A 27799-nucleotide genomic window follows, 5' to 3' on the forward strand; every position below is an offset into this window, starting at 1 on the left:
TCACCATAACGCTAAAGGTTGATTTGTAATGCTCCTTTTAGATCGACAGATATTTCGATTTTAGTCGTACACAAATGGGTTGAGCGAGACCAATGTGCAGGAGTTGCGTACCGGCATTATAAGAGTACGATTCTGCCAATTTCCCGTTCAGAACTTCAACGAACGTTTTATTCACAAGAGGATGATCAAATGTGGATTTGTTTATTAACAAAACGTTTTAGAAAACGCATGTGCATATTAATCGATTTACAAAGAACCATGGTTTAGTAGTGTTTGGGTTGTGTTGTAGGTTAGGTGCGAGTGTAACAGTGTTCGAGAACGTCTTGTAAATTTGAATTTGGTGAATTTCTACAACCCTGTGGTTGTTTCGTCTACACACTGTATATAATCGATTCGCTGCGTTCCTGGGGGAGTTCTCATAACCGTTCTTTTCTTCAAAAATACTGTGTCACCCCTTTGCAGGTAAACTAAATCGGCGAGCTCAGATCAAGATATGTTATCCAATATCGAGATGATAGAAATGGTAAGAGAAATTTAGAGTAGGACTATCCTTACGGTTAAATAAATACTGGTAAGAAGTTAAACGGTTTGTGTATATAGAGCCGATAGTGTAATTAATGTAATTTTGAAAATTATTGTTCAACTTACGAATTGTCACCGTACTTTGTTATAGCGGTGCTACTCGAACCCTTCGTAGCTATGGCATTTAAGTAAATTTCGTTTTCTACGCAAGGTTGTGAACGGAGATGGAGAATCGGACAAGAAGAGAGATCGTTGGGGAAAAACAGAGGGTGAGTGAATCGTACATATCGTCAAGCGCGTATAAAATGTGTGCAGTATCAATGAAACCTCAAACTTGAACATTCCATCCTGAGAGGTTGATGGGCTTTTCATTAATTAAGAGCTGTTTGAATTAGTGTTGCAATAGAATATATTATATATACAATATTGTGCAATTTTGCTGTTGAAGAAAGGAATAGGGGAATGGGATGATTTGTATATTGCACTGCTAATTGTGATTTTTTTTGTGACTTAAATTGGATTAGATTAATTTACCCATTATATTTCAGTCATATGAAACAGTATAGATATATATATTTTTTGTTTTAAACATGGATTTGCTTTTGTTTTGGCAGCTGACTAAGCTATGACCTGACATGTTCTCTAACGATCCTTGTTAATGGAAGCTTTCTGGCCATTTAGCTGTGGCTCATGAATGACAATTGGGCATTTGGCATGGGTTATGACTTCTGCTGTTGATATAGATAATAAGGGTAGGATTTCATTGCACCACATGTTTTACCTGGCTATTATCAGTTGACATAATTGGTTCTAATCAAGTATTGCTCAAACATAATTTTCACTTATCATTTTTTAATTTGAAAGATCAATCTTTCCTATGCAGTGGTTATATTAGGTCAGGCTAGGTTAGGAGCTATTGTATAATATAAACTTTGTTATGTTTGTGTGATTATGGAATTTTACCTCTTCATTTACCTTTTATATTGTTTTGATCATTAGTCTTCAGAAAACCCATGTTCACACCTGTGATGCAATTTATTTTAATAGATAAGCTACAGAAGTAGTATATTTTACATTATTGGAAAAACTGGATGGTTTATTCGGTAAAGTTTTAGTTGTCACCTATGCGATATAGCAATAGAAAATTAATTATTTTGTAAATTATAATAGACCAGCATAATATGCAATTTTCTTGGTGGAAATCAATAACAAAGTTGCTGAAACCTATTTTCTAACGAAATCATGGTGGTTGAATGATATGTCATGTTTGTTTTGATAGATGCTGAGGTCGAAGAAACGAAAGGATGATAAATTAGTCTATTCTAACCTACATAACCTAACCAATGTTTACTGATTCAGTACCTCAAATTCTAAAGATCATCTGGGTTGTCGTCGTCATGGATGCAGACGGCCTGATTATTATTGTATCTCGGGCAATTAACAGATGACGATAGAACCCTGTGTTCTCTCATAATGTCCAAGGAAGCTCTATTGTCTTTGTAATAGTGCTTATTAATGTCACCTAGAGTTGGAGAACACCCGGTCCACAACGTGAAAGCCGTCATCTGATAGTGACTGGACTGGCATGGCGTCCATACCATATCCTAAGTGGCTTCGTTCGTTAGTAAATTTGCTTGTATTAAGGTTTTGTTTTTTATTTCCTTCAAGAAAATCGCATATTACGTACATGTATTATAATTTACAAAATATTTTATTTTCTAATGTTATATCGTGTAGGTGTGCACAACTAAAATAATGCAATTTATTCCAGGTCTGGATGTTGCTTACAGGCTCTACAAGGCATGTCCTGTAATTTCCTCTCATATATTCAGTACTGGAATAACCATTAAGTGCACATGCTGAGGACATCAGAGGAAGAGGGGGGGTACCATACAATTTTTGATTAATTAATCTTTTTTATGATCAACTTTTTTGTTGAAAATTGTAGCATTATTTGAGTTGGAATTTTTGAAATGGTATTTATCTATAAAAATTAAATTTGTAACATGTAATGAATAGGAATTTAGCTTTTTTGTTGTCCGAAGTATTTGATGGTTTATTTTTAGAAGTGCACACCTAAACAATATAGCAAAAGAAAATTAGGTATTAATTTTGTAAATAATAATTTGTCAGTGTGATGTACATTTTTATTTTTTCGGAAATTAAAAAAAATTGCTGAAAGTAAATATACTCCTGTACTAAACTGAGCTGTGACGATAGGGTTGAGATGCTATGTCTGTCCAGTCCTGTCAATGTCAGTTTGATGATGGCGATAGGTAATGAGGCTTGTAATATGCCTTCAGTACCTCATGCTACATATTTTTAAACCAGTGCCACAGAGCTGAGCTTCATGCTATTTTTGAAGCTATGGAACTCCTCTAGACCCCATAGTCCAACTGTATGTCAAAATTGGCCATCAACATCCCTGATGACCTTCAGCACTGCAGGTACCAATATATTGTACCTTAATTTCTTTGACTTGCACAACTATCAAAACAAAGATGGTGTCTCAAGCACTTGTCCTGGCTCCATTCGGAAGTGCATTACCTTGAGCAACTTTTTCTTTTATTTATTTCTGCCAAGAAAAACATTATGGTATACTATAATTTACAAGATTAATACATAAATTTCTATTGCTATATAATTTAGGTGTGTACTTCTAATAAATTACCTATATGGCATTTTTTACTCAATAGGTAGATTAAAATTGGATGTATACAAAAATGAAAATTTTCCATCTTGCCGTAGATTTTACGTAAATTCGAAAATTAAAATATTATTTTATGGTTTATTATTGTTTATATTTTGAAATATGGGGGCGCCAAAATCTTTTTAATGGTTAGGTCTTAATCTGGCCCTGCAAATAGTGAAATCACTATCTTCCTTAACAAAATGTTGGAGGTGAATGAATTGATTAGCAGCAGCAAATATGAAAGGATAGGTACCATGTGATATAGAATGGATTTATTAGGGTATGGTTAAATCCTTTTGTTGTGAAGTAGTAGCAGTGCCTTACAGGTGAATAAAATAGGCTGGGCTGGCAGTCAGAATACTATTACATTTTCCAAAGGAGCATTTTTTTTTTTAACTTACAACTGGAGTGGACATGTTTACTTAGAGTTCCCTAGAATTCCAAGTCTATTTTTTCTGGCTTACTGGTGAAAAATTAGTGACTGAGTTACTAGATATTGTTCATAGGGGTGCACTAGTCATGTCAAGGTAAGGTAGTCCAAGAATTTTTGTGTACGTCTCAAAGAAGTACAAGACTAAAGAAAAATGGGGCAGGGGAGTATAACATATAACTAAATTGGGAGAGAGATTACTACACCTTCTCAATCACAAATTAATACATCGGTAAGAAGTATGCCCCATATACCAATGGGAAGATCTGAAAAGGGTGACAACAAAATACAGGATACCAGCAATATTGAGGAAGATGATTATCAATGTCCAGGTGGGACTGGATGATGTATACATCTTATACATACTTTAACCTCTTCAATATGAGTCAAATTCTCATGGGCAGCATTAGCTGCCAGATCTATGATGATGCATCACTACTTGCATTATGGAATATAGAGTTACAGCTGTATTACTTGTACTCTTTCCCTGAATATTGATAACCACAGAAAATATGATCAGGCCAATTAATAGAATATGGGGGTCACACAGCTTCAACTATAGAATAAATATAATCAAGACCACAACGACGGCATCCTCATATAACCATTTGTGCCTCATGATGCTTACGTAGGTATCATTGTATGGAAGGGGTTAACTGAGAACTCAGGACCATGTGATTGGATAAGTTGTGATGGCTGTTTTAAATGGTATCAATGTATAAAAATGTCAGAGGAAGTACTAGCTTACTTAGAAAAACAAACCATTTATGTGCAACTCTTCAGGGGATGTTCCAAGTCTTTTTAAAGTAAAGTATTTCCTGGAAAGCATGGATGCAGGGATGGAAGTAGAGGAAAAGACAGATATGTGAGAAAGCTATAGGAAAAGGTAAGGATGTTTTTGGGGTTTTATGGATTTGGAAGAGGCTTACCTTTGGGGCTATAGGTAGCAGCACTCCTAATCCCATCCCCCGTCCCGTTTTTTGTCACCTCTTACAACTCAAATCCTTGACTTGGTGGTAGCATTCTCTTCCCCCACCACAGGGTAGGCAAAAAGAAAAAGGAAATGAACATTCAGAGAAATGGTACAGGAGAGTAACAAGTGGTTGGGGGACAGCATAATGGAGTGACAGTCATAGTATAGAAGTGTCATAATTTCTCTATGAACAGAGTTTTCCTCTATCACAGACAAAATTATGTGTGGCTCAGGTCCATAGGGGGCCCCATATAGACCCTAAGTATCAACTGCATGCTACTCTGCCACAATAACATGCAGCCAATACCCCAGATGGGGCCAATGGAATGGGTGGGAGTGGTTTCTATGCCTTTTTCTTTTTGGCTACCCCCCGTGTAAGGGGGAAAAAGCCTTTGGCATATGTATGTAAGAAAAAGCTTATGGCAGGGTAGACAGGAAGGCACTGGGGGAGGTACTGCTGATATATGGGATAGGAGGAAAACTGTTAAGAGCAGTCAAGAGTTTACGAGAGTAGTAGAGCTTGTGTTAGGATTAGAAATGGAGAGAGTGAATGGTTTGAGGTAAAGGTGGGACTTCGTCAGGGATGTGTTATGTTGCCCTGGCTATTCAATCTATACATGGATGGGGTGGTGCAAGAGGTGAATGCAAGGATGGTGGGTCAGGGGTTGGAGATGGTTAAAGAAAATGGAAATAAGTCAGTTGTTGTTTGCTGATGACACTGTGCTTGTAGTGAGATCAGAGGAGGGATTGAGGAAGTTAGTGACAGAGTTTGAGGTGTGTGAAAGAAGGAAGCTGAAGATAAATGTGGGCAAAAGTAAGGTGATGAGATGTACAAGGGGAGAGAGTGACAGCAGGCTAGAAGGGAGCATTAAGAGAGACTGGAGGAAGTGGATAGTTTTAGATACTTGGGTGCGAAAGAGAGGAGGGGGGGTGGAGGTAGAATGTAGATTGAGAAAAGCGAGTAAATGCCTTGGTGGATTAAAAAGTGTAATGAGAAATAGACATCTGGGAATGGATGCTAAGAGGAGATTATATGAAGGAGTGATTGTGCCAACAGCACTGTATGGGGCAGAAACATGGAACATAAGAGAGAAGGAGTTCGAAAATTTTTGAGATGAAATGTCTGAGAAGTATGATAGGGGTTACTAGGCTAGATAGAGTGAGAAATGAGGTGAGGAGGAGAACAAGGGTGGAAAGGGAGTTGGGAAATAGGGTTGATGAAAGAGTATTAGGATGGTTTGGGCATATGGAAAGAATGAATGAAGAAAGATTAGTAAAAGAGGTGTGGAAGGCAGAGGTGGAAGAAGTGAATATGAGGGAGCGTCCTAGGATGAGATAGATGGATGGGGTAAAAGGGGCATTACAAAAGAGAGGAATGTCTGTGGAGGAAGGATGGGAGAGGACAGAAGATAGGGGTGAATGGAGAAGGGTTGTGTATGGATGATGTTGTGATGCATGAGGGGGAGTGGGTAGGGGATGGCGAGTGAGGAAGTTTGTACAAGAAATAATTTGATGGCAGTCCGAAGGGATTTCTCCCCGTCTTCTCCTTTTCTGCATGAGGGGGTTGCCGATTTAATGAAGCAGCCTTGCTGTGGATGTGCTGTGTCTTGCAACACTGCTTCTGACCCAGGGCAGTGGACAGGATGCAGGGATGGCCCATCATCTGGGAGGTGCCAAGATGAGAGGGAGGGAGGAGGGTGGAGGGGAGTGGAATATGTAGGGGATGGAATGGGTGGGAGTGGTTTCTATGCCTTTTTCTTTTTGGCTACCCCCTGTGTAGGGGAAGCCTTTGGTGTATGTATGTATAAAGATAAGAATTTCAAAGAGGCATTGTGGGAACATATGAATTCAAAGCTGATGAAGAAGGCTTACAGAGAGAGAAACATAATAAAGGGACTGGAAGTAACAAAGGTAGCTGATCCTTATGAAAAAAATAAAGATATTCAGAAAGTAAAGGCTATTATTATAGAAATGGGTATTGAGGATCCGGTAGAAATCAGATAATTGACGTGGTTAAATCCACAGAAAAATTGGGGTTCCCAAGATGCAGGAAACCAAGATTTCTGAAAGTGGTATTAGGGAGTGAAGAATTAAAATGGAAAGTATTGAATCAACTTAAAGCTAGGGGTGTGCCAATTCCATATTTTTGCCAATGCCAATTCCTATTAACCATTAATTGCTGATGCTGATACTGATACCAAGTCCTATTTACTCTTAGTTGTCTATGCCAGTTCCACTTTATGTAATTACGGTATATCAGTTTTTAATATAAAGTAATTTGACTATGAATTTTACTTGCTTTATAATCTATGTATGCACACCAGTCGCTGAGCTGTTGGATGCTAATGATTGAACTTAATGAAGTGCTTATTGATTGACCACTTTATTATTATCAGTGTATGATTGAATTATTTTCCATTTGAAAAAGAGGTAAAAAATTACGTATTCCACTGCTTTTGACCCAGGGCAGTGTACAAGATGCAGGGATGACCTGTCATCCAGGTGTTGCCAAGATGGGTGGAGGGGAGTAGAGCATGATGGGGATGGAATGGGTGGGAGTGGTTTTTATGCTGATTAGGAATATATATATATATATATATAATACAAATAAAATTAAATAACCATCCTGAAAAAGATAAAAGACAACAGAACTATATTTTTGCCTACCTTAACAATATGTACAATGTATTTACACTATTTAAGGACCAAGAAAACTTGTTATTCTTTGTCCATGACCTCACTATCTGAAGTAAAGCCCTTGGTTGTGGAATTGCCACAGCCACCCATCACTCCCCCTGAATTTTTTTATTTCCATTTTCTGTACCAGCTTCGTAGCTGCTACAAAGATTTCTATGCCATGGACATTCATCCACACCGATCACTGCTGCAAATACCACTTCATAACCACAGCATCTTATGCAGCGTCTTTTCCAGTCCTAACATTTTCCTCGGTGCACCTTTACCACATTTGCTTGCTGATGCATCCATACAGTACTTGGCAGAATATTGTACCAGCTTATCTTTTGACTTTCTAATGTCTGATACAGTTTGCTTGGTCACACCATACTCCTCACAAACACTTGTAACACTAGCTCCTCTCTCTAATTTTCTTATTAATTCAAGCTTTTGAGCCATAGATAGGGTCATTTGCCTATACTGACTTGGGAGGCATAGTTATACTGAAAAAAGCACAAAATTGTTCACTGATATCGGACAAAACATGGTGTCTATGAGCATTTGCCGGACTTGTAAACAACCACCTGCTGCCACCAATCAGGCATTTCTGGCAGTATTTACATAGTTGTATTATACGGGAAGGGAGCTATGCTTGTGGTGACCCATCTTTGTATCTTTCAGCATCAAGTTTTTTCTTAAAATCTGCCACCTATCAGGCATTTCAGGCAGTATTTACTTAGTTGTATTATACGGGAAGGGAGCTATGCTCGTGGTGACCCATCTTTTTATCTTTCAGCATCAAGTTTTTTCTTAAAATCTTGAATAGTGTTTGCACACACTGTTTCTTTATCTAAGTTATTCCAGATATCCAGCACTCTGTGTGGGAAGCTTTTTTTTTTTCAGATTTCTATAGTTATCCTTTTTGAGTTTCTTTTCATGACCTCTTGTTTTTCTATTGTCATTTTTTAGTAAATAATTCCTATCAAGGATTTCCATTCCTTTCATGATTCTATAGATAGTCTGTAGATCACCTCTTTCTCTTCTCTGCTCCAGTGTTGGTAGTTCCATTTTGGATAATCTTTGTTTGTATGTTAATTTAGAAAAGAGCTGGTGCATGTTGTTTGAATTAATTTGTCGGCTGTCCAGACTCAAATTATCAGCTGGACAGTTATTATTAGCCATAGGGCCGTTTGCTTACACTTAATAGACTTGGGAGGCATGATGAAGAGTTTTAAGGTTTCTATTTGTACTGAAAAATCCCCAGAATTGTTCACTGATACCAGACAAAACACAGTATTTACGATCACCAATTGGGCTTTTCTGGAGGTGCTCAGATAAGAGGGAAGGTGGAGGGGTGTGGAGTGTATTCAGGGATGGAATGGGTGGAAATGATTTTATGCCTTTCCCTTTTTGGTTACCTCCCTTGTAAGGGGGAAAAAACCTTGGTATATGTTTGTATGCGAGGTGCATGTTATGTGAATTAATTTGACAGCTGTCCGGACTCAAATTATTAGCTGGATAAACCGAAATCTAGATTAACGAGATCCGGATAATTGAGGGTCGATTATATATATACAAATGCAGATGGTATCAATAATGCATGTAAGAGTGATCAATTAGCAGAGATTATAAACATTGAGAAGCCACATATTTTTGTTATGGAAACCAAGTTGAGGATGCATGATTTGTCTGTCCAGTGTTTTGATTGCCATTCATATACAATATATAGGATAGAGAAACTGGGTGTGGTGGTGTGGCAGTACTTGTACAGAAGAACATTATATCATCAGAACAGACAAATTAAGTCTTGAAAGACAACAAAAGAGTTGCATGTAAAATAAAGATTGGGAAGAGTACTATATTCTTGGGATGTAGTTACAGACCACCCAATCCCATACAAAAGTACAATGAGAGCATTGAAGAGGAACTTCTAGCAGTAAAAAAAGGAAAAAGCTAGTCAAGTGGGATTTTAATTTTAAGGAGATCAAATGAGAGCAGCATGAGGTGGAGAGTGGAGAAGAAAGTGAGCAGGCCAAATTTTATGATAGTCCGTTCTTGGTGACAGTTACTTAATTCAGCATGTAAAAGAGCCCACAAGACATGGAAACTTACTCGATCTATTGATCACTAGCCACAAAAGTATGATAACTGATGTAGAAGTTGGTGAAACTGTTGCAAATAGCGATCACAACTTAGTTAAATTCAAACTACTAAAATTTTTTGAATAGATACTTGTGTTTCTAAAATACTCAATTTCAGTAAAGCTCAATTCATAGGACTATGTCAGGAGCTTCAGCTCACAGATTGGGAGGCAAAATTAAGTAAAAGACCTGTAGATCAGATGTGGGAAATATTTCAAAATAGGCTCGCTAAGATGATTCATACTTATATTCCTTTTATGGACAGATGTCCCCCAAATCAGGCTCACCCAAAATGGCTTGACAAAGAAACTGAAAAAAGTATTGCTAAAAAGAGACAGGCTTATAAGAAATATAAGTGCTCAGGTGCATCTAATGACTATCAAAGTTATGTATTAATACAGAGAGATTTAAAAAAGAAAATAAAAAAAATAAAAACGACAATACGAAATTAATATTGCTGATAAATCCAAAGAGAATCCCAAAGAATTCTATAGTTACATTAGAGATGAAAAGGTTGTGAGGAATCACATTGGTCCACTATTATCTACTGACAGTCAGCTTGAATATTCAAATGAAGGAATGTGTAATATTTTAAACAATTATTTTAGCTCAGTATTTGTAAATGAAACACCTCAAAGTGAACTCCAAACTGAAACCTCTGAAAAGTCTAGGGTAAACTTACTGACTACGGTAAAAAAAAAAAAAAAAAAAAAATTAAAAGGTGTGTAGAGAAACTCAACGTTAATAAAACACCTGGGCCTGACGGTTGGCATCCAAGAATCTTAAAGGAAATAAAAAATGAGATTGTTGTTCTATTAGAAATTATTTTTAAGAAATCCATCATATCTAGAGATGTCTCATAAGAATGGAAGCTAGCTAATGTTACTCCCATATTCAAAAAAAGGTGACAAAAAGAAACCAAATAACTATAGGCCTATAAGTTTGACTTCAATCATAAGAAAAATAATGGAAACTATCATCAGAGATGCTATTGAACAACTTTTATAAAGTAACTGTTTGATAAATTATAGCCAGCATGGTTTCAGATGGAAACGTTTTTGTGTGACTAACTTACTTGAATTCTACAACAGTTATCTCAAATTATGACAAAAGAATATAGATTTAATATATCTTGACTTTGCAAAAGCTTTTGATACTGTCCCCCATGAAAGACTACTTACTAAATTAGCTTCTCACAGAATAAGTGGTAGCCTATTAAGTTGGACTAGTAATTGGTTGAATGATCGAAAACAAAGTTGTTTTAAATGGAAAAACTTCTAGATGGAAAAATGTTACAAGTGGAGTTCCTCAGGGTTCTGTTCTTGGGCCACTTCTATTCATAGTACAGTATATATAAATGATATAGACCATAGACTAAAATCTATTGTTTTCCAAATTTGCTGATGATACAAAACTGTGCGGAATGGCAAATGATCACTTAAACCAATTAGATATTCAAGAAGATTTAGATAAATTACAGCAATGGTCTGAAATTTAACACAAGTAAATACAAGGTCATGCACATAGGTAAAAATATAAAAAAAATAAATCATACGAAAATCAACTAAAACATATAAATCTATATTCCCTAAAAAAGCGTAGACTCAGAGATGATTTGATACAGGTCTTTAACCTCTTCACTCCGGGGCACATCGCACGTCTGGCAGTATTAGCTGCCCGACGTGCGATGTTGCGTCATAATAATCGCATTATAAAAAATAAAGTCAGTGCTCAATCGTTCGTTCTCTTTCACCCGTGTATTTTGATAACCATAGAAAATTGATCAAGCCAGTTTAGAGAGAATGGAAATTACGTAGGTACAACTACAATGAATATAATCAAGATGGCGACGTCGGCATCATCGAGTACCCACTTGCTCCTCATGCCACCTACCTAGGCGTCACCATATGGAAGTGGTTAAGATTCTAAAAGGATTTGACAACATCAAAAGTGACAAAAAATTTCACACTGAAAGAGAATCGGACAAGAAACAATGGTCTCAAACTGTCCTGAAATAGATTTAATTTGGAAGTGGGTAGAAACAATTTTGCCAACCGTGTAGTTAATGAATGGAATAAACTTCCTGCTGAGGCAGTGCAATGTAATTCAGTTAAGCTTTAAGAATCATTTAGATAAACACCTAAGCAAGATGCTGTAATAAGTATTATTAATTTGTTTTGTTATTTGTTTGTTTATCATTATTTGCTTGCTTCTCATTATTAGTTACAGTATTTGGGGATGAGATGGATGGATGGGGTGAAGGGGGCTTTGATGAAGAGGGGAATGTCTGTTGAGGAAGGACGGGAGAAGACAGAAGACGGGTGAATGGAGAATGGTTGTATATGGATGAGGATGTGATGCATGAGGTGGAATGGGTGGGGGGATAGGGGGTGAGGTATTATATGTGAGCAAAATTTGACACAGCCCGAAGGGATTTCACCCCGTCTTCACCTTTTCTGTATGGGGGGTCGCCAATTTAATGAAGGGGCCTTGCTGTGGATGTGCTGTGACTTGCGACACTGCCTCTGACCCAGGGCAGTGGACAAGGTGCAGGGATGACCCGTCATCCAGGAGGTGCTAAGATAAAAAGGAGGGTGGAGGGGAGTGGAGTGTATTTAGGGATGGAATGGGTGGGAATGATTTTATGCCTTTTTCTTTTTGGCTACCTCCCTTGAAAGGGGGGAAAAAGCCTTGGTATATGTACATGTCAGTTTATTATTATTTACTAGTTTGTTTATTATTTAACTATACCTATGCATTTATGTATTTTATTTATTATTTACATTATTATATATTTTTATTTATTCATTAATTATTTATTATTATTATGATTTTTTTGCATCCGACCTAGATATGGACCAAAGGGTTTCCTGTCGGCATGCTCCGCCTTTGTTATCCTTTGATGCATTTTTGCATTAGAGGAAGTGATACCCCATCACTATTAGATCTCACCAAAGAAACACTAGACATAGAGAACATTGAGTACAAACCCCCAGTTGGTAATAGTGACCATAATGAGCTAACATTTCATTTCTTGGGAGGAACACTGGATGGAATTCAACATAGTCCCAAGAGATTTTATTACAAAGGTGACTATGAAATGGCCAATAACATGTTTAGTAGGGCTGAGAAGAGGAGTTTAAGGAAAGAAGTGTTGAAGACAAATGGCAATACTTTTCACAACAGAACAATGCAGTAATAGAAACCTGTGTTCCACTACAGCAATCCTCTCCAAGTAAAGCCAAATGGATAACTGAAAGAGTAATGAACATATAGAAATATAGACAGAGAAGTTCAAGGACCAGATACAGTATGTACTGTAGGAAGAGAAATGAAGGGACACAAGCTGTAAGAGAGGCAAAATATAGCTTTTAGAAGAAACTGTCTACTGAAGTTAAAACATACTAATGATTGCTTATGCCAGAAGCAAGAAAAAGATCAAGGAAGAAGTAGTACAGCTTAAGTGCTCTGATGGATCTTTAAATTCCAATATACAGTACTTGAGATATGCACTGTAGGCCTACTTAACAGGGAATTCTAGAAAGTATTAAGGAAGAAGGGAGTAATAATCAAATACCATTACCAGGTATTAGATAATATTTTTCAAGGCAAGGGTCTACAGAAAGTGCAGATTCACTATTGAAGATATGAAAACCATGTTTGGAAGCCTTAGATCAGATTCAGCACCTGGATCTGATGGAATACATCCCAAGGTACTTTGTTCCAGAGTCAGCAATTCTAGTTTTGATAATCTCTCTTCATGTGACAGTTTTGATAGTGTTGAGGCCATCTTCATAGTTGCTCTCTAGATTCTCTCAATTTCGTTGTAGTCTTTTTAGTACTGGGTGACCATAATGTCACTGCATACTCCAATTTTGGCCTTATCAGTGTGACTAGTATATTCTTTACCATTTCAGGACAAATTCCCACTCCCCATTACAAAAATCATTGCGCTTATTCTCCTGTGTGTCACATCAAATGTTTTTTCCTTTCAACATTCTTTTTTCAGACAAAAATTTGGTTGTAGCATGGGTTCAAATCTCTCTCCTGTATTGGCCAATCTGTACATGGAATACTTTGAGTCTGTTCTTCTGCCCACCATTAAACCCGTAGACATGGTTTGGTTTAGATACGTAGATGACATTTTCACTCTTTGGGATGAAAATTGGGGTTCATTCGATAACTTCTTTGCTTATTTAAATTTGCTAGCCTCCAACATTAAGTTTAAAGTTGAATGGGAAGAACAAGGTAAGCTACCCTTTTTAGATGTTCTCATTGTTCGTGACGGAGACAAGCTTGCTTTTACCGTCTATAGAAAAGAAACCCATTCTGGTAGTTATCTTCATTTTTTCAGCAGTCACCCAGACAAAGTAAAAAGTAGCGTCGCTTCAGGATTATTCCTTCGAGCTCTTACAATTTGTAGCCCCCAGTTTCTTGAAGGAGAATTAAATCTTATAAAATCTCAACTTAGTAATTTAGCTTACCCGGATTGGTTCTTGGTCAAAGCCCTCAGCCGAGCGAGATCCAATTTTTTCAACACCACCCCCACTTCCTCTAATTTTTCATTGGGTAAGAGCTCTTTAATCGTTCCCTTTTCTGAATCATTCATTCCCTCGACCAAGTTTCTTCCCAAAGACAAATTAAATATATATATATATATATATATATATATATATATATATATATATATATATATATATATATATATATATATATAAAATGAACCTTGATACCAGGAGATCACACAGCCCAGATAGAATTGCAAACTGGATATTAAAAGAATATAAAGAAGAAATTCCCTCTTACAAGGGAGGTAGCCAAAAAGGAAAAGGCATAAAATCATTCCCACCCATTCCATCCCTGAATACACTCCACACTCCTCCACCCTCCCTCTTATCTTAGCACCTCCTGGATGACAGGACATCCCTGCACCTTGTCCACTGCCCTGGGTCAGAAGCAGTGTCGCCAGACACAGCACATCCACAGCAAGGCCGCTTCATTAAATCGGCGACCCCCCCCCCCTCTCCGTCCCCCCAATGCATAAAAGGAGATGGGGGAGAAATCCCATCGGGCTGTGTTCATAGCAACCTTTTTCTTTCGCTAACTTTTCAGTAATTTTTAAGACTGAAAATAACAATTTTGGATTACAGTACATAAAATGTTTAGTTATCAATAAAAAATATATATTACAGTAGTTAAACCAGGAACGTAAACAAATATTTTTTGTTAGTTGACGTGTGTTCTCAGAAAATCATGATACATGATTTGCTTTGTTATTTCATTTATTTTGAATTTATAAGGATACAGTAAGTAATTTATCTGGTATAAGGATACAGTTAAGTAATGAGAAAGAAAAGAGAAAAAATGGAAAAAACAGCTGATAAACGTAATCAAAACAATTATTTTTGTACGGTAGGTTTGATACACTGATGCTTTTGTAATTTAGCAGTCGTCTTATACTACCGATATGAGAAATTCATAAAAATTTGCTCTAATTTTGTACCTCGTCTTATACACAGAAATATACGGTACGTACGTACTGAGAAAGAACCAACCGCCCAGTTATTGTTTTCAAAACGACGGTGTGTACTGCTCGGTCTACTCACTCGGTCTCGGATGATCATGGATTATTAGCATTGTTTCAAGTGACATTGTGCCTCCTAAGCGTTATTATCTACTTTGCATATTAATATTTTATGTGTCTGTATGTAATTAGCAGAGAACAGTATTCAAGATTATGCATATTTAATGTTGTGATGACTTTATAGGGACATGAAATTTGTTTGTAAGAACCTATCTCGCATAATATAATGGGTTTACATGGGAAAAAGTGCTCAATTTAAGTATATTCGATATACGAACGTTTTTTCAAGAATGTAACTAGTTCGTAAATTGAGGGAGGAGTGTATTGATGATGATGTGATCCATGAGGTGGAATGGGTGGGGTTGGGGGGAGAGAGAGTATGTGTGAGAAAATTTTGACGCAGTTCGAAGGGATTTCTCCCCATCTTCTCCTTTCTGCATGAGGGGGATAGAGAGGGGGGGTTGTCAATTTGATGAAGTCTGGCCTTGCTGTGGATGTGCTGTATCTTGCAACACTGCTTCTGACCCAGGGCAGTGGACAAGATGCAGGGATAATCTGTCATCCAGGAGGTGCCAAGATAAGAGGGTGGAGTGTGGTAGGGATGGAATGGGTGGGAGTGGTTTTTATTAGTGATGTGCCAGAACCAAATTTTTTACCGATACCGATACTGATACCGATATTTTTTTTATTAGCATTTTACCGATACCGATACCGATACAGGAATTTAATGGGTTACCGATACCGATACCGATATTTTGCGCATTGCTGCACTTTTTCATAAAGCTCTGGGATAGTTGTGTTAGAGATGTATTTCCTGCTTGGGATCTTATAGTTTGGTTTTAAGTGATTAAGGAGCCTAGCAAATCCCAGATCTTCTACAATAGATATAGGTTGACAATCTATTGTGATCATTTCAGCAATATATTTGTGTACCTCTTTTGCTGGAGCACTGTTGATGTCCCAAATCTTTTTGTACTGGAGAGTAGCTTCAAGAGTTGGCTGTTGAGATACTTGTTTTGCACTTGAACAGCCTGTTTGACTTTGACTAGAAGTTGAAGTTGAAATTTTTAGCTTTTTGGTAGGTGGAACATTTAAGAATGAGGCAAGTGTTGGGTTTGATTCAGCTGCTTTTTTCTGCTCCAATTCGGCATTTCCATACTCATCAGGATGTTTATGTTGAAGATGCTTTCTAATATTTGTTGTTTGGGTTTGCCTGTTTATTCCTCCTCTGCTTAATATTGTATTACAGAAATTACAGGATACTTTTGAAGAATCATCTTTGCATACTGTCACTAGATTCCATATAACACTTTGCTTTGACTTAGGCATTATTGCTAATTCTGGCAATTCTAATTGTAATTTAATAAATTTATCACAATATTGACTATCTGAAAAATGCAAGTTCAAATATTAAATATAAATAAATAATTACAATAAATAAATATTAAGAATGAGATCGAAAAGGGTAATAGGATAATAGCCATCAGCTAGCTCTCTTCTCTTCTTACATAAGACGCAAATGATTCCACAACCACATGGCGTGAAAGACACCCTTTACTTTATATATTTATATAATTATTTATTTGTTTCATGAATGAAAGTAATTTAACTTAAATTTTCTCTCAAGATATCGGTATCGGTATTTATTTTTCAATACCGATACCGATATACCGATACCTTCTATTTTACCGATACCAATATATACCGATACCGATAGCTTGAAAATAAACCGATATTTACCGATACCGATACCGATACCGAAGCTTCGGTACATCACTAGTTTTTATGCCTTTGTTTTTGGCTACCTCCCTTATAAGGGAAAAAAAAAGCCTTTGGTATATGTATGTGTGTTACTATTATTGCCCTCGTTGGGAGGTGGGATTTCACTTCTCTCTCTTCATCATGATGTTGTACACTTTCTCTAGTGAAAAAGACTTGAAGTGATTGTTCATGACTTAAGCCATTTCTGAATCTTCTGTGTATTCCATATTTCCTTGGTGTAATTTCACTATTTCCTGTTTGTTTTTTAGTTTACTGTTCACATATCAATAGAATAGTTTGGCCAATCTTTACATTTTTCTATTAAGTCTTTTTCATATTTTCTTTTTTCCTCCTTGCGTATTTTTACATATTCCTTTGATATATATTTGCCATTTTCTAGGCTTTTTCTTCTCTCCATCTTTTCCAAACATTTTCTCTTCTATCTGTCACTTAGCTGCACCTTCTGTTAAACCAGCACTTAATATACACCTTTTCCGCATTTATGGGACCCGTGTGATATCTCGTTCAAAAAATTGTCCAGGAGAAAGTCACTAACTGGGAACCTTCAGCTATCCACCCACACTATAGCCACATGAGACAAAGCTGGTCAGTGTGTGACTGTTCTTTAGTGTTTTTTCTCTCTCTTTGGTTCTGTTGGGTATTTCTTTCCTTTCCCATTGTGTCTACTTTATCAGGGAGTGTTTACTTTGGGATATATTTCTTGAGGACCCTGAGGATGTCTTATTTTCTGCATACATTCAGGGTTTTCATGTAATCCATTCTGTGACTGTGAATGGACACTGGTCTATGTCAGAACTTGCTATTTTCTTTTTGGTGAGGAACAGTGTGGGTTTAGGACGGGTAGGGGTTTTGTGGATCAGATTTTTGTTGTAAGGCAGGTATGTGAGAGCTTTGGGAAAAGGTAAGGATGTTTTTTGGGTCTTTATGGATTTGGAAGAGGCTTATGACAGGGTAGCGAGGAAGGCACTATGGGAGGTATTGCAGATATATGGGATAGGAGGAAAGTTGTTAAGAGCTGTGAAGAGTTTTTATGAGAGTAATAGAGTTGGTATTAGAGTCAGAAATAGAGTAGTGGTTTGTGGTAAAGGTGGGGCTTTACCAGGGATGTGTTATGTTGCCTTGGCTGTTCAATTTATACATAGATGGGGTGGTGCAAGAGGTAAATGCAAGGGTAATGGGTCAGGGATTGGAGATGGTTAAAGAAAATGGAGAAAAACAGGATATAAGCCAGTTGTTGTATGCTGATGGCACTGCTGGTGGCAGGATCAGAGGATTAAGGAAGTTAGTGACAGAGTTTGAGAAGGTGTGCAAAAAAAGGAAGTTGAAGATAAATGTGGGTAAAAGGTGATGAGATGTACAAGGGGAGAAAGTGGCAGCAAACTGGAAGTGAGTATTAAGGGAGAGAGACTGGAGGAAGTAGATAGTTTTAAATACTTGATTGTGAATGTGGTGGGAAAGGGAGGAGTGGAGGTGGAAGTTGAATATAGATTGAGAGAAGCGAGTAAATGCCTTGGTGGATTAAAAAGTGTAATGAGAAATAGACACTTGGGAATGGATGATAAGAGGAGATTGTATGAAGGAGTGATTGTGCCGACAGGACTGTATGGGCCAGAAACATGGAACATGAGAGAGGAGGAGTTTGAATGTATTTGAGATGAGGTGCCTGAGAAGTATGATAGGGGTTACTAGGCTGGATAGAGTGATAAATGTGGAGATGAGGTGTAGAATGGGGGAGAAAAAGGAGTTGGAAGATAGGGTTGATGAAAGAGTATTGGGATGGTTTGGATACATGGAAAGAATGAGTGAAGAAAGATTAGTTAAAGGTGTGGAAGGCAGATGTAGAAGGAATGAACTTGAGGGGGTGACCAAGGATGAGTTGGATGGATGGGGTAAAAGGGGCATTGGGAAAGAGGGGAATGTCTGTTGAGGAAGGACAGGAGAAGACAGAAGATATGGGTGAATGGAGAATGGTTGTATATGGATGATACTGTGATGCATGATGGGGAGTGGGTGGGGGATGGGGGTTGAGGGAGTATGTGTGAAAAATAAATTGATGCAGACTGAAGGAATTTCTCCCCGTCTTTTCCATTTCTGCATGAGGGGACGTAGAGGAGGGGTTCGCCAATTTAATGAAGCGGCCTTTGATGTGGATGTGTTGTCTTGTGACACTGTTTCTGACCCAGGACAGTGGGCAAGATACAGGGATGATCTTTCATCCAGGAGCCAAGATAAGGGGAGGAAGGAGGGTGAATGGGAGTGGAGTATGTGGGGATGGAATGGGTGGGAGTGGATTTTATGCCCTTGTTTTTTGGCTGCCTCCCTTGTCAGGGGGGAAAAGCCTTTGGTCTGTTATATATGTACATTAGAAATTATTAAAAAAAAAAATCTTATTACAACCAGGGATGTACCAAGAGAATAGAAATTAGCAAATGTCATTCCAGTATTCAGAAAGGGTAATGAGTGGAAACCAGACCTTATAGACCAATAAGACCAACCTTGGTCAGAGAAAAAATTATGGAAGCCATGATGAAATGCTATAGAACATCACAGAAAGCAACTAATAAATGACTATCCCCACACTTCAGACACACTCTTGCATGACAACCAGAATTTTACAAAATAGTTATTTGAAAAAAAACAACATTTATTACAAATTATACAAAATAGAGCAGTGAGAATATTCACAGGATGCTCTGAAATCACCCAGGTAGAACACCTACACATGGAAACAAAAATGCTCCCATGGAACACCACATGAAAATTGTAGGTATACAATTCTATGCAAGAACCTTGAACCTTACTATCTGAAAAAAGATAGTTTTAAAAAAAACTTGAAAAGGAACAGTTTCCCACACAGAGCGATAAATACATGGAACAAATTAGACAATAAAACAGTATGTGCAAACACTATACAAGATTTTAAGATAAAACTTGATGCGGAGCGATACAAAGACGGGTCACCACGAGCATAGCTCCCCTCCCGTATATTACAACTAGGTACAACTAGGTAAATACCTATCTCACTGCACACAAGACCAATTGAACATGACAAAAAACTACACCAACAGAAGGATGTTCAAACATGACAACCTACCAACTCTACTACCCAATACATCATCATGAAAACGCATTCATTCTTGGATCTAAAATACAAACATTTTGAGACAGACCACCAAACTCTCTACTCCATAAGAAAATTAATAAATAAATATAGAAAAAATAAATAAATAAACAAATAGATCCAGACATCAGCCCCACAGAAAAATCCCTCCTCCTGAGATAAGCAAAAACAAAACTAACATAACTGCATTCAGATCACCATCTGTCACAGTCTAGCATGTATTTAATTTGCTGTATCAAACCTGGCCACAATTTGATTAGTTCTATTAATCTAATTGCCAGCATGCTCTATGCTTTTAATTGGGAGATTTTCTTCCTTACACCGATATGAAATAAAACTGTGTTACTTACATGATATAAAGTACATACAAAATGAACTTACAAATATATGAAGGGGCTTAACGAGCATGAACATGAATCATGCTTTGGCACGGCATGCAACCCTCTTTTATATATGGGGCATGTACAAGTGCCAATGGCAGGTGCCATTTTGGTACATCTATAAGCCTAGTCTATATTCCTATTTACCTAGCTTCACACAATCCTTCCACTTTATTTTTGTGTGAAGAAGGTTTACAATTTATCATTTGTTATCCATCTGAATCTTGTTAAGAATTGAGCATGAATTGAGATGGCACTACTTTTCTAGGCCATTGTTGTTGTGGTGCCATTTGACCCTTTTGGCAAATCAATCCTATTGTGTACTCCTTTGCCTACACAGCAAATCTCCTGCAATTGGTAATTTTATCAGAGTAACCTATTTTTATAGTTTTATATCTCATTACCTAGCTTAAGATAACCTAGTAGTGGTCGAATTCAACATCAAGTTATGTATAGGCATCACAAAATAGCTAGTAAGGGTAGTTACAATAACTAACATTACATAATACAACTAACAAGCTATTGCGTTTCACTTCTTTACACTTGCACATCCTTGTCACATTATGACACATGATACATCGTGACACCATCTATCACTAAGACAATGCCAACAGAATTGGCCTGACCACAAACAGGGTCCCAGATGCAACTACCTCACAGAAGATACTGAACACCTCATCTTACACTGTCTCACCTTTGCCATACAGAGACAACAATACAATATTTATTCCTTGTGTGACTTATGGGCCATTACTATGGCTTATGATTACCTGGGAGCTGTGGGTCTTCTGCAAGAAAGACCTGGGGTAATGGATTGATTGGTTGATCTCCATGTTGTAAAAGAGTCATATCTGGGGAGTGGAGTGGTAGGATACTTTAGTCGCTGGGCTGTACTGCGCCATGTTTGACCTACATATTGTGGTGGTGGTGGGGGGGAAGCAACCCTAAATCCCCAAGGTACAGATAGTAGACAGGTGTTTTAGCTGAGTAAGGGTTTTGGTTTGTGGGTGTATATTTTGACTGCCCCTCCTTTGTAAGGGTGGGGGGGGCAGGATTGAGGCCATTGTAGCATTAAATTGATGCTAAATATTTTTTATGAGTAAGATGAGCAACAAGCATCCATTCCTAAACTTCTAAGCACAGAAGAAACTGGTCATCAGGAGGTTTTGTGAGGCTCTCCACAAACCTTCACTTTTTGTCATGAGGTTATACTCAATGATTCATCACCTTTCAACCTGAGGCATCCTCCTTAAGATCAAAGTGAGAATGTTAGTTACTGTGGGAGTATTCAATTTCAAGCTTGAGACTGGGTTTTAGGATCAGATCTAGTTCTTGCAATGTGATTGTAAGGGATTTTATTAAAGAAGTAGCGAAAGGGTTTTTAAAAGTATTTACAAATTGATTTGTCATAATTCCACTGCCCTTTGCCCACTTGTGCCAATGTTATGTGTGAGGCTGGAGGCAAACTTAACAGGCGTAGAGACATTTCCCCTCACAGCTTTTAATTGAAATGTTGCTTACACTTGCCTCGTCTTAACTGAGGTTAGGGGGTATTATCCCAGATTATACCCATCCATGCCCAGTTAAAACCTCTCTTTAATTAGACATACTTTTGTTGTTATTGGTTTTATGATTACTAGGGCATTGTCAGTAGCCATGAATGAGCTTAACTGATTGGAGAGACAGTGGAGTTGAAGAATGGCCACCTCATGGTATTGTGAAATGGTGTCTGAGGACTAATGTGTACAATCAACTTTTTGAAGAAATGAAATTGTGTACTGGTATATGAAATGGTTGTATATTCCTAACTTGAGCCACCCTAGTTTGGATATCTAAAAGTAAAGTAACAAATTTAAGGCAAGTGTGAAGTGATCATTCAATTAATATGTGGTGATGTGGCAGGCATCAGGATGAAGAAAAAGAAGGTACCAGGTGTGAAGAATCTCAACTTTAAGCCCTATATCAAGCCCAAGAATGCCATCATGTGCTTGAATGAATTGATCCCTGGATTAACGTTTGCAGTTGAACAAGAGGGTGGAATTTCACAACCCTTTTGTGTTTCTGTTGAGGTGAGATTTTAATTATTGGGTCCTTTTCTGTGTTCCTTTTTTTTTTTTCTTCTTCTTCTGTACTTGTATATTATGTAACCTGTACTTGCCTGCCTACTATGTTATGTAGTGTATTTTAGTTATAGACCAAGGATTTATTGAAGATTCCCAACAAATCAGGCTTCCAAACTCTTGTCAGCTTTTCACCCAACCTGTTTTGTTAACATACAAAGGATTACAAAGGCGGAGCATACCGACAGGAGACCTTTTGATCCATATCTAGATCGGATGCCAAAAAAAAAATATATACACATATACATATATACATATATATATATATATACACACATATATATATATATATATACACACACACACATATATATACATATCATGTTAGTAATACAATAACAAATAAAAATTATAATAATGTAAATAACAAATAAAATACATAAATAAATGCATAGGTATAGTTAAAATGATAAACAAACAGGTAAGTAGTAAATAATAAATTAACATATAACTAATAATAAATTAAAATCAGACAGACAAATGATAACAAAACAAAAACAAATAATATAAGATAAATTATAATCATTACAGCATCTTACTTAAGTATTTATCTAAATGATTCTTAAAGCTTTGAACTGAACTACATTGCACTACCTGTGCAGGAAGTTTATTCCATTCATTAACTACACGGTTGGCAAAGTTGTTTCTACCTACTTCCAAATTGAATCTATTTCCGCACAGTTTGAGACCATTGTTTCTTGTCTGATTCTCATTCAATGTGCAAATTTTGTCACTTTTGATGTTGTCAATTCCCTTTAAAATCTTAAAGACCTGTATCAAGTCACCTCTGAGTCTACGCATTTTCAGTTGTATCTACCCCATGGGAGAAAAAGTATTCTGGCCAAAATTGGACCAAATTTGGAAAAGTGTGTTAGTGATGGAGGCGAGATATTATTTACACCTCTAGTCAGGGACAACCCTCCAGCTCAAGTAATTTGTCAGATGTTGCTAGAATAGAATTTAAAGCATGTTACCAATTCGAAAAGATCATTCTCAACTTACTCTGCCCTTCACAGTATGTCTTGGACTGCCAGTCTAACCCATCATCACTTTTACCTTTTTTGTCCTACAACATGGGGGTGCATTATAGAGACTGTGGCTTAAATAAGAATTTCTTTCAGCTACAGGATAGATCTTTGATTAGGAAAGGGTATTCTACCTATTTATATTCCAAAGGGTCTACCCCCAAATAAGGGAGGTAGCCAGCCAAGGTATGCACCCACCCCCACCTCTCCCACTCCCATCAATCACCCATGTGTTTCCCTATTATCTTAGCTCCTCATAGATGAAGGGTCATCCCTGTTTTGTATCCACTGCTTGAGTAAGAAGTAATCCTGCAAGATAGAGCAGCAGGGCCCCATTATTTCATTTACATAACAACACTCCCTCCACATCCCCTCATGCAAAAAAAGAAAAGACAAAAAGAAATCCCCATAGGCCACATCAATTTTTAGTCCATTCACAACATTCTCCACTTATGCCTATCTCTTGCCTTCCCTCTTCCCTGCTTAACAGACATTTTCCTTTTACATAAGACTCCTTCACCCTATCCATTCATCTCATTTTTGGTCTTCCTTCACACCAACCATCCATCTTTAATTTTCCTTCACACCATCTACCTATTTTCATCAGCCCTATGTGCCTGCTCCTTTTCCACCTCTGCTAACCTCGTCACTTCCTCATTTTTAACTCAATCCATCTTCATAACTCCCACCGTACTATTCAAATGAATATGTAAGAATATGCTGTGAAGAAAAAAGAAGCTATGAAAGACATAATAGAAAAATGCAAGAACCAACCTAAACTATTCTACAGATATGTAAATGACAAACTAAAAGACAAACACAAAATAGTGAAACTGCACGAAGGAAATAAAGAATATATAGATGATGTAGAAATGGCTGAAATTATGATCAAACATTTTAAATCTGTATTCACAATTGAAAGCTCACAAAATTGGGAGGAAGGACAGAGAGAAAGATCCCCTGCAATGAAAGAAATAACGGTGACACAGAAAGAAATAAGGGACCAAATAAAAAACCTTGATGTCAGAAAGTCACATGGGCTGGATGGAATTGCAAATTGGATATTGAAAGAATGTATAGATGAACTAACAGACAAAATACACAAGATAATTGATTTCTCACTCAAAGAAGGAAAAGTACCACAAGATTGGAAAAATGCAAATATTGTATCATTATGCAAAGGAGGGGACAAAGAAAATCCAACCAACTATAGACTGGTCTCCTTTACAAGTACAATAGCAAAAATGTGCGAAAAAGTTATCCAAAGTAAATGGATTAAACATTTGTAGGAGAACAAATTACTAAATCCAAAACAATTTGGATTTAGATGTGAAAGATGTGCCACAAACTTGATATGCTTTTACTTGAGGCTAATGGAAATAATTCAAGAAAGGGACAGAGGGGCAAAATGTGCCTTTTTAGATTTACAAAAAGCATTTGACAAAGTACCTCACAGAAAGTTACCAAGGAAAATTGAAACAATACGTGGAATACAAGGAAAGTGATTGGAATAGATCAAAGATTTCTTGAACGGGAGAAAAATGAGGGTGGTACTCAGACAAGAACTCAAATTGGGAAGAAATGATAAGTGGAGTCCCACATGGCTCTGTATTGGCTCCAATAATGTTTGCCATATATATAAATGACATGGATGAAGGTGTGGAATGTTATATGAACTTCTTTGCAGATGATGCAAAACTACTAAAATGAGTAAGTACAGAGAAAGATTGCAAATCACTACAGGAAGATCTGGACAGAGTCTGGAAATGGAGTCAGAAGTGTGAAGTGAATTTCAACATCAAGAAATGTAGTATAATGGAATTTGGAAAAAGCAAAAACAGAATATCAGGACAGTACAAAATTGGTACAAAGGAAGTTAAAAAAGTCAAATCAGAAAGGAACCTAGGAATAACTATCACCAATGACATGGCACCAGACAAACATATCAACAAATTAGTCAGAGATACTTTCAATTTATTAAGATCAATGGAAGTAGCCTTTGATTATATGGAAGAAGAAATGGTAAAGAAAATATTAATTACATTGGTAAGACCAAAACTGGAGTATGCTGTGACACTATGGACACCTAGTACTAAAAAGAACATAAAGAAATTAGAAAAAATTCAAAGAGCAATGACAAAGATGGCACCAACACACTCCAGATTGACATACGAACAAAGATTGGACAAACTGGAACTACCAACCCTGGAACAAAGAAGAGAAAGAAGAGACCTACTAGCCATCCACAGAATAATGAAAGGGATGGAAATCCTTGATAGAGATGACTTACTAAAGTGGGATAGGAGAAAAACAAGAAGACATGAAAAGAAACTTAAGAAGGATAGTTACAGAAGAGATCTGAAAAAGAATAGCTTCCTACACAGGATGATAGATATCTGGAACAAACTGAATGAGAAAACAGTGAGTGCAAAAACTATTCAAGAATTTAAGATCAAACTGGATGCTGATAGATACAAAAGTGGGTCACTACGAGCATAGTTCTCTTCCCGTAAAATACAACTAGGTAAATACATATTTCTACTTTCTGGCTTCTTTATATTCCAAGTCTGCCTCATACAGTGTCATAGGTATAATCGCTCCTTCATAGTCTTCTCTTTGCATCCATTCCCAGATACCTATTTGTTAGATACTGTCTACAGATCACCTCCACCCCCACTCCTCCATTCCATGCTACATGTGACCTTAAACATTTAAAATTATTCACTTCTTGTAATCTCTTCTTCAAAATTTATCTCCAACTTACTGCCACCCTCACCCCTTATAAATCTTGTCACCTTGATTTTACCTATATTTACTTTCAACTTCCATAACATATCTTCCTAAGCTGTATCAACTACTGCCTAAGACCTTCCTTTGATGCAGCCTCAAGTGCAGAGGGTATTGGTTATCTTTATCTCAAATTTAATCTTGTACTTTAGCTCTCAACCTCTTCAATTTGGTGATTCTGCACACTGATCTGGCAGAGGACAGGTAATTTTCACCTGGTGTTGGATTGGTTATGGGAGGTATCAACTGAGTACCCACAGGTCTAAATAGCTTGATGCATAAGATTCAGTCCTTAGCACAGAACCAAATAAGCTACTCTGGGAGTGTTTATACTTCATCCCATGTAACTGGGATAATTTGTTGAAAAAATAAAATGAATAATAGCTTTTCAAAACAAGTTTGCAAGATTTGAGAGAATCTGCCAAGTATACTTTTACTTGGTGCCATACCCATAGTTCAGTAATGTATTTTTGGAATTTGTTGCCCATAGTATTGCATTCATTTTCCACAGAATGCAATCTTACTTGTGTTTTAAATGAATTTCTGTGTTTGTGTTAAGTTTTGCTATGAAAAACATTCTTTGAAAGTGTGTATATAAATTTTGGTAGCATTGTGGGAAATTATAAAAAATAATAACACATTAATATACCAAAGGCTCTTTCCCCCTAACAAGGGAGGTAGCCAAAAAACAAAGGTATGAAATCCACTCCCACCCATTCTATCCCTACATACTCCACTCCAATTCACCCCCCACCCTCCCTCTTACCTTGGCTCCTCCTGGATGATGGGTCATCCCTGCATCTCGCCCACTAATAATTATAATAATGAAAATTTTAATTTGTCCAGGTTGACGGTCAAAAATTCCGTGGCTATGGTTCATCAAAACAGCTTGCTAAGCAGGCAGCATCTGAAGCTGCCTTAATCAGCTTTGTCAGACCTCCACCAGCATCAAAGACTGTGATAGGTGAAGATAAAACTCCTTGGACCACATTAGCTGCCTTTGGAATTTACAAGTTATTTAATGATTGGCGGGAAGGTCGGATTGGTGTTTGTACAAATAGCAATATTTTTGCATGTGCACTTCCACCAGGTATGTATTTTGATCTTTGCATGATTTGGTAATATTGTGTGAATTTATGTCATGATTACTTAATATTTGTTTTGTATTTGAATTTATACTAATTCATACAAGGAAAAACAGATACTGCAGATATCCAGCCACTTTTGGGTCGAGCCATCAATGCTCTGACAAAGTCTCAAGGATGTGGGGATACAGGAACTATAGAAAGCTTCAATGAGTTGTTGTCTAAACATCTAGAAGAAAGGGAGGCACCAAGTGTTAGTCTAGGAGGAAGAGGAATAGGTGGCAGTATCCGGACTACTGTCACTCCTACTGCTTCTCGTGCTCCTATTGCTCCCGTTGCTCCTGTTCCTCGTGCTCCACCTGCTGTTCCTCCTGTTCCTCCTCCACCTGCTGTTCCTGCTGCTGTTCGTACTCCACCTGCTGCTCCTGCACCACCCCCTGCTACTAAAGTTAGTAGTGGTGTTAGCACTACTGGAGATGGT

At 37.3% G+C, this 27799-nt stretch overlaps 1 protein-coding gene across 14 annotated transcripts; it reads left to right on the top strand.

Moving 5' to 3' along the window:
• On the top strand, positions 1-27799 carry LOC143022157 (uncharacterized; the record flags this gene model as incomplete). Of its 14 annotated transcripts, none has more annotated exon segments than XM_076180213.1 (7): positions 85-124; positions 463-523; positions 734-791; positions 2049-2142; positions 22204-22370; positions 27080-27323; positions 27435-27799. In XM_076180213.1, coding segments are annotated over 5 exon segments (915 nt in total), but the record flags the coding sequence as incomplete, so codon positions are not given.

Source organism: Oratosquilla oratoria, chromosome 44 (genome assembly GCF_046742065.1).
Source record: "Oratosquilla oratoria isolate Oo_2021 chromosome 44, ASM4674206v1, whole genome shotgun sequence".
Taxonomy (NCBI): domain Eukaryota; kingdom Metazoa; phylum Arthropoda; class Malacostraca; order Stomatopoda; family Squillidae; genus Oratosquilla; species Oratosquilla oratoria.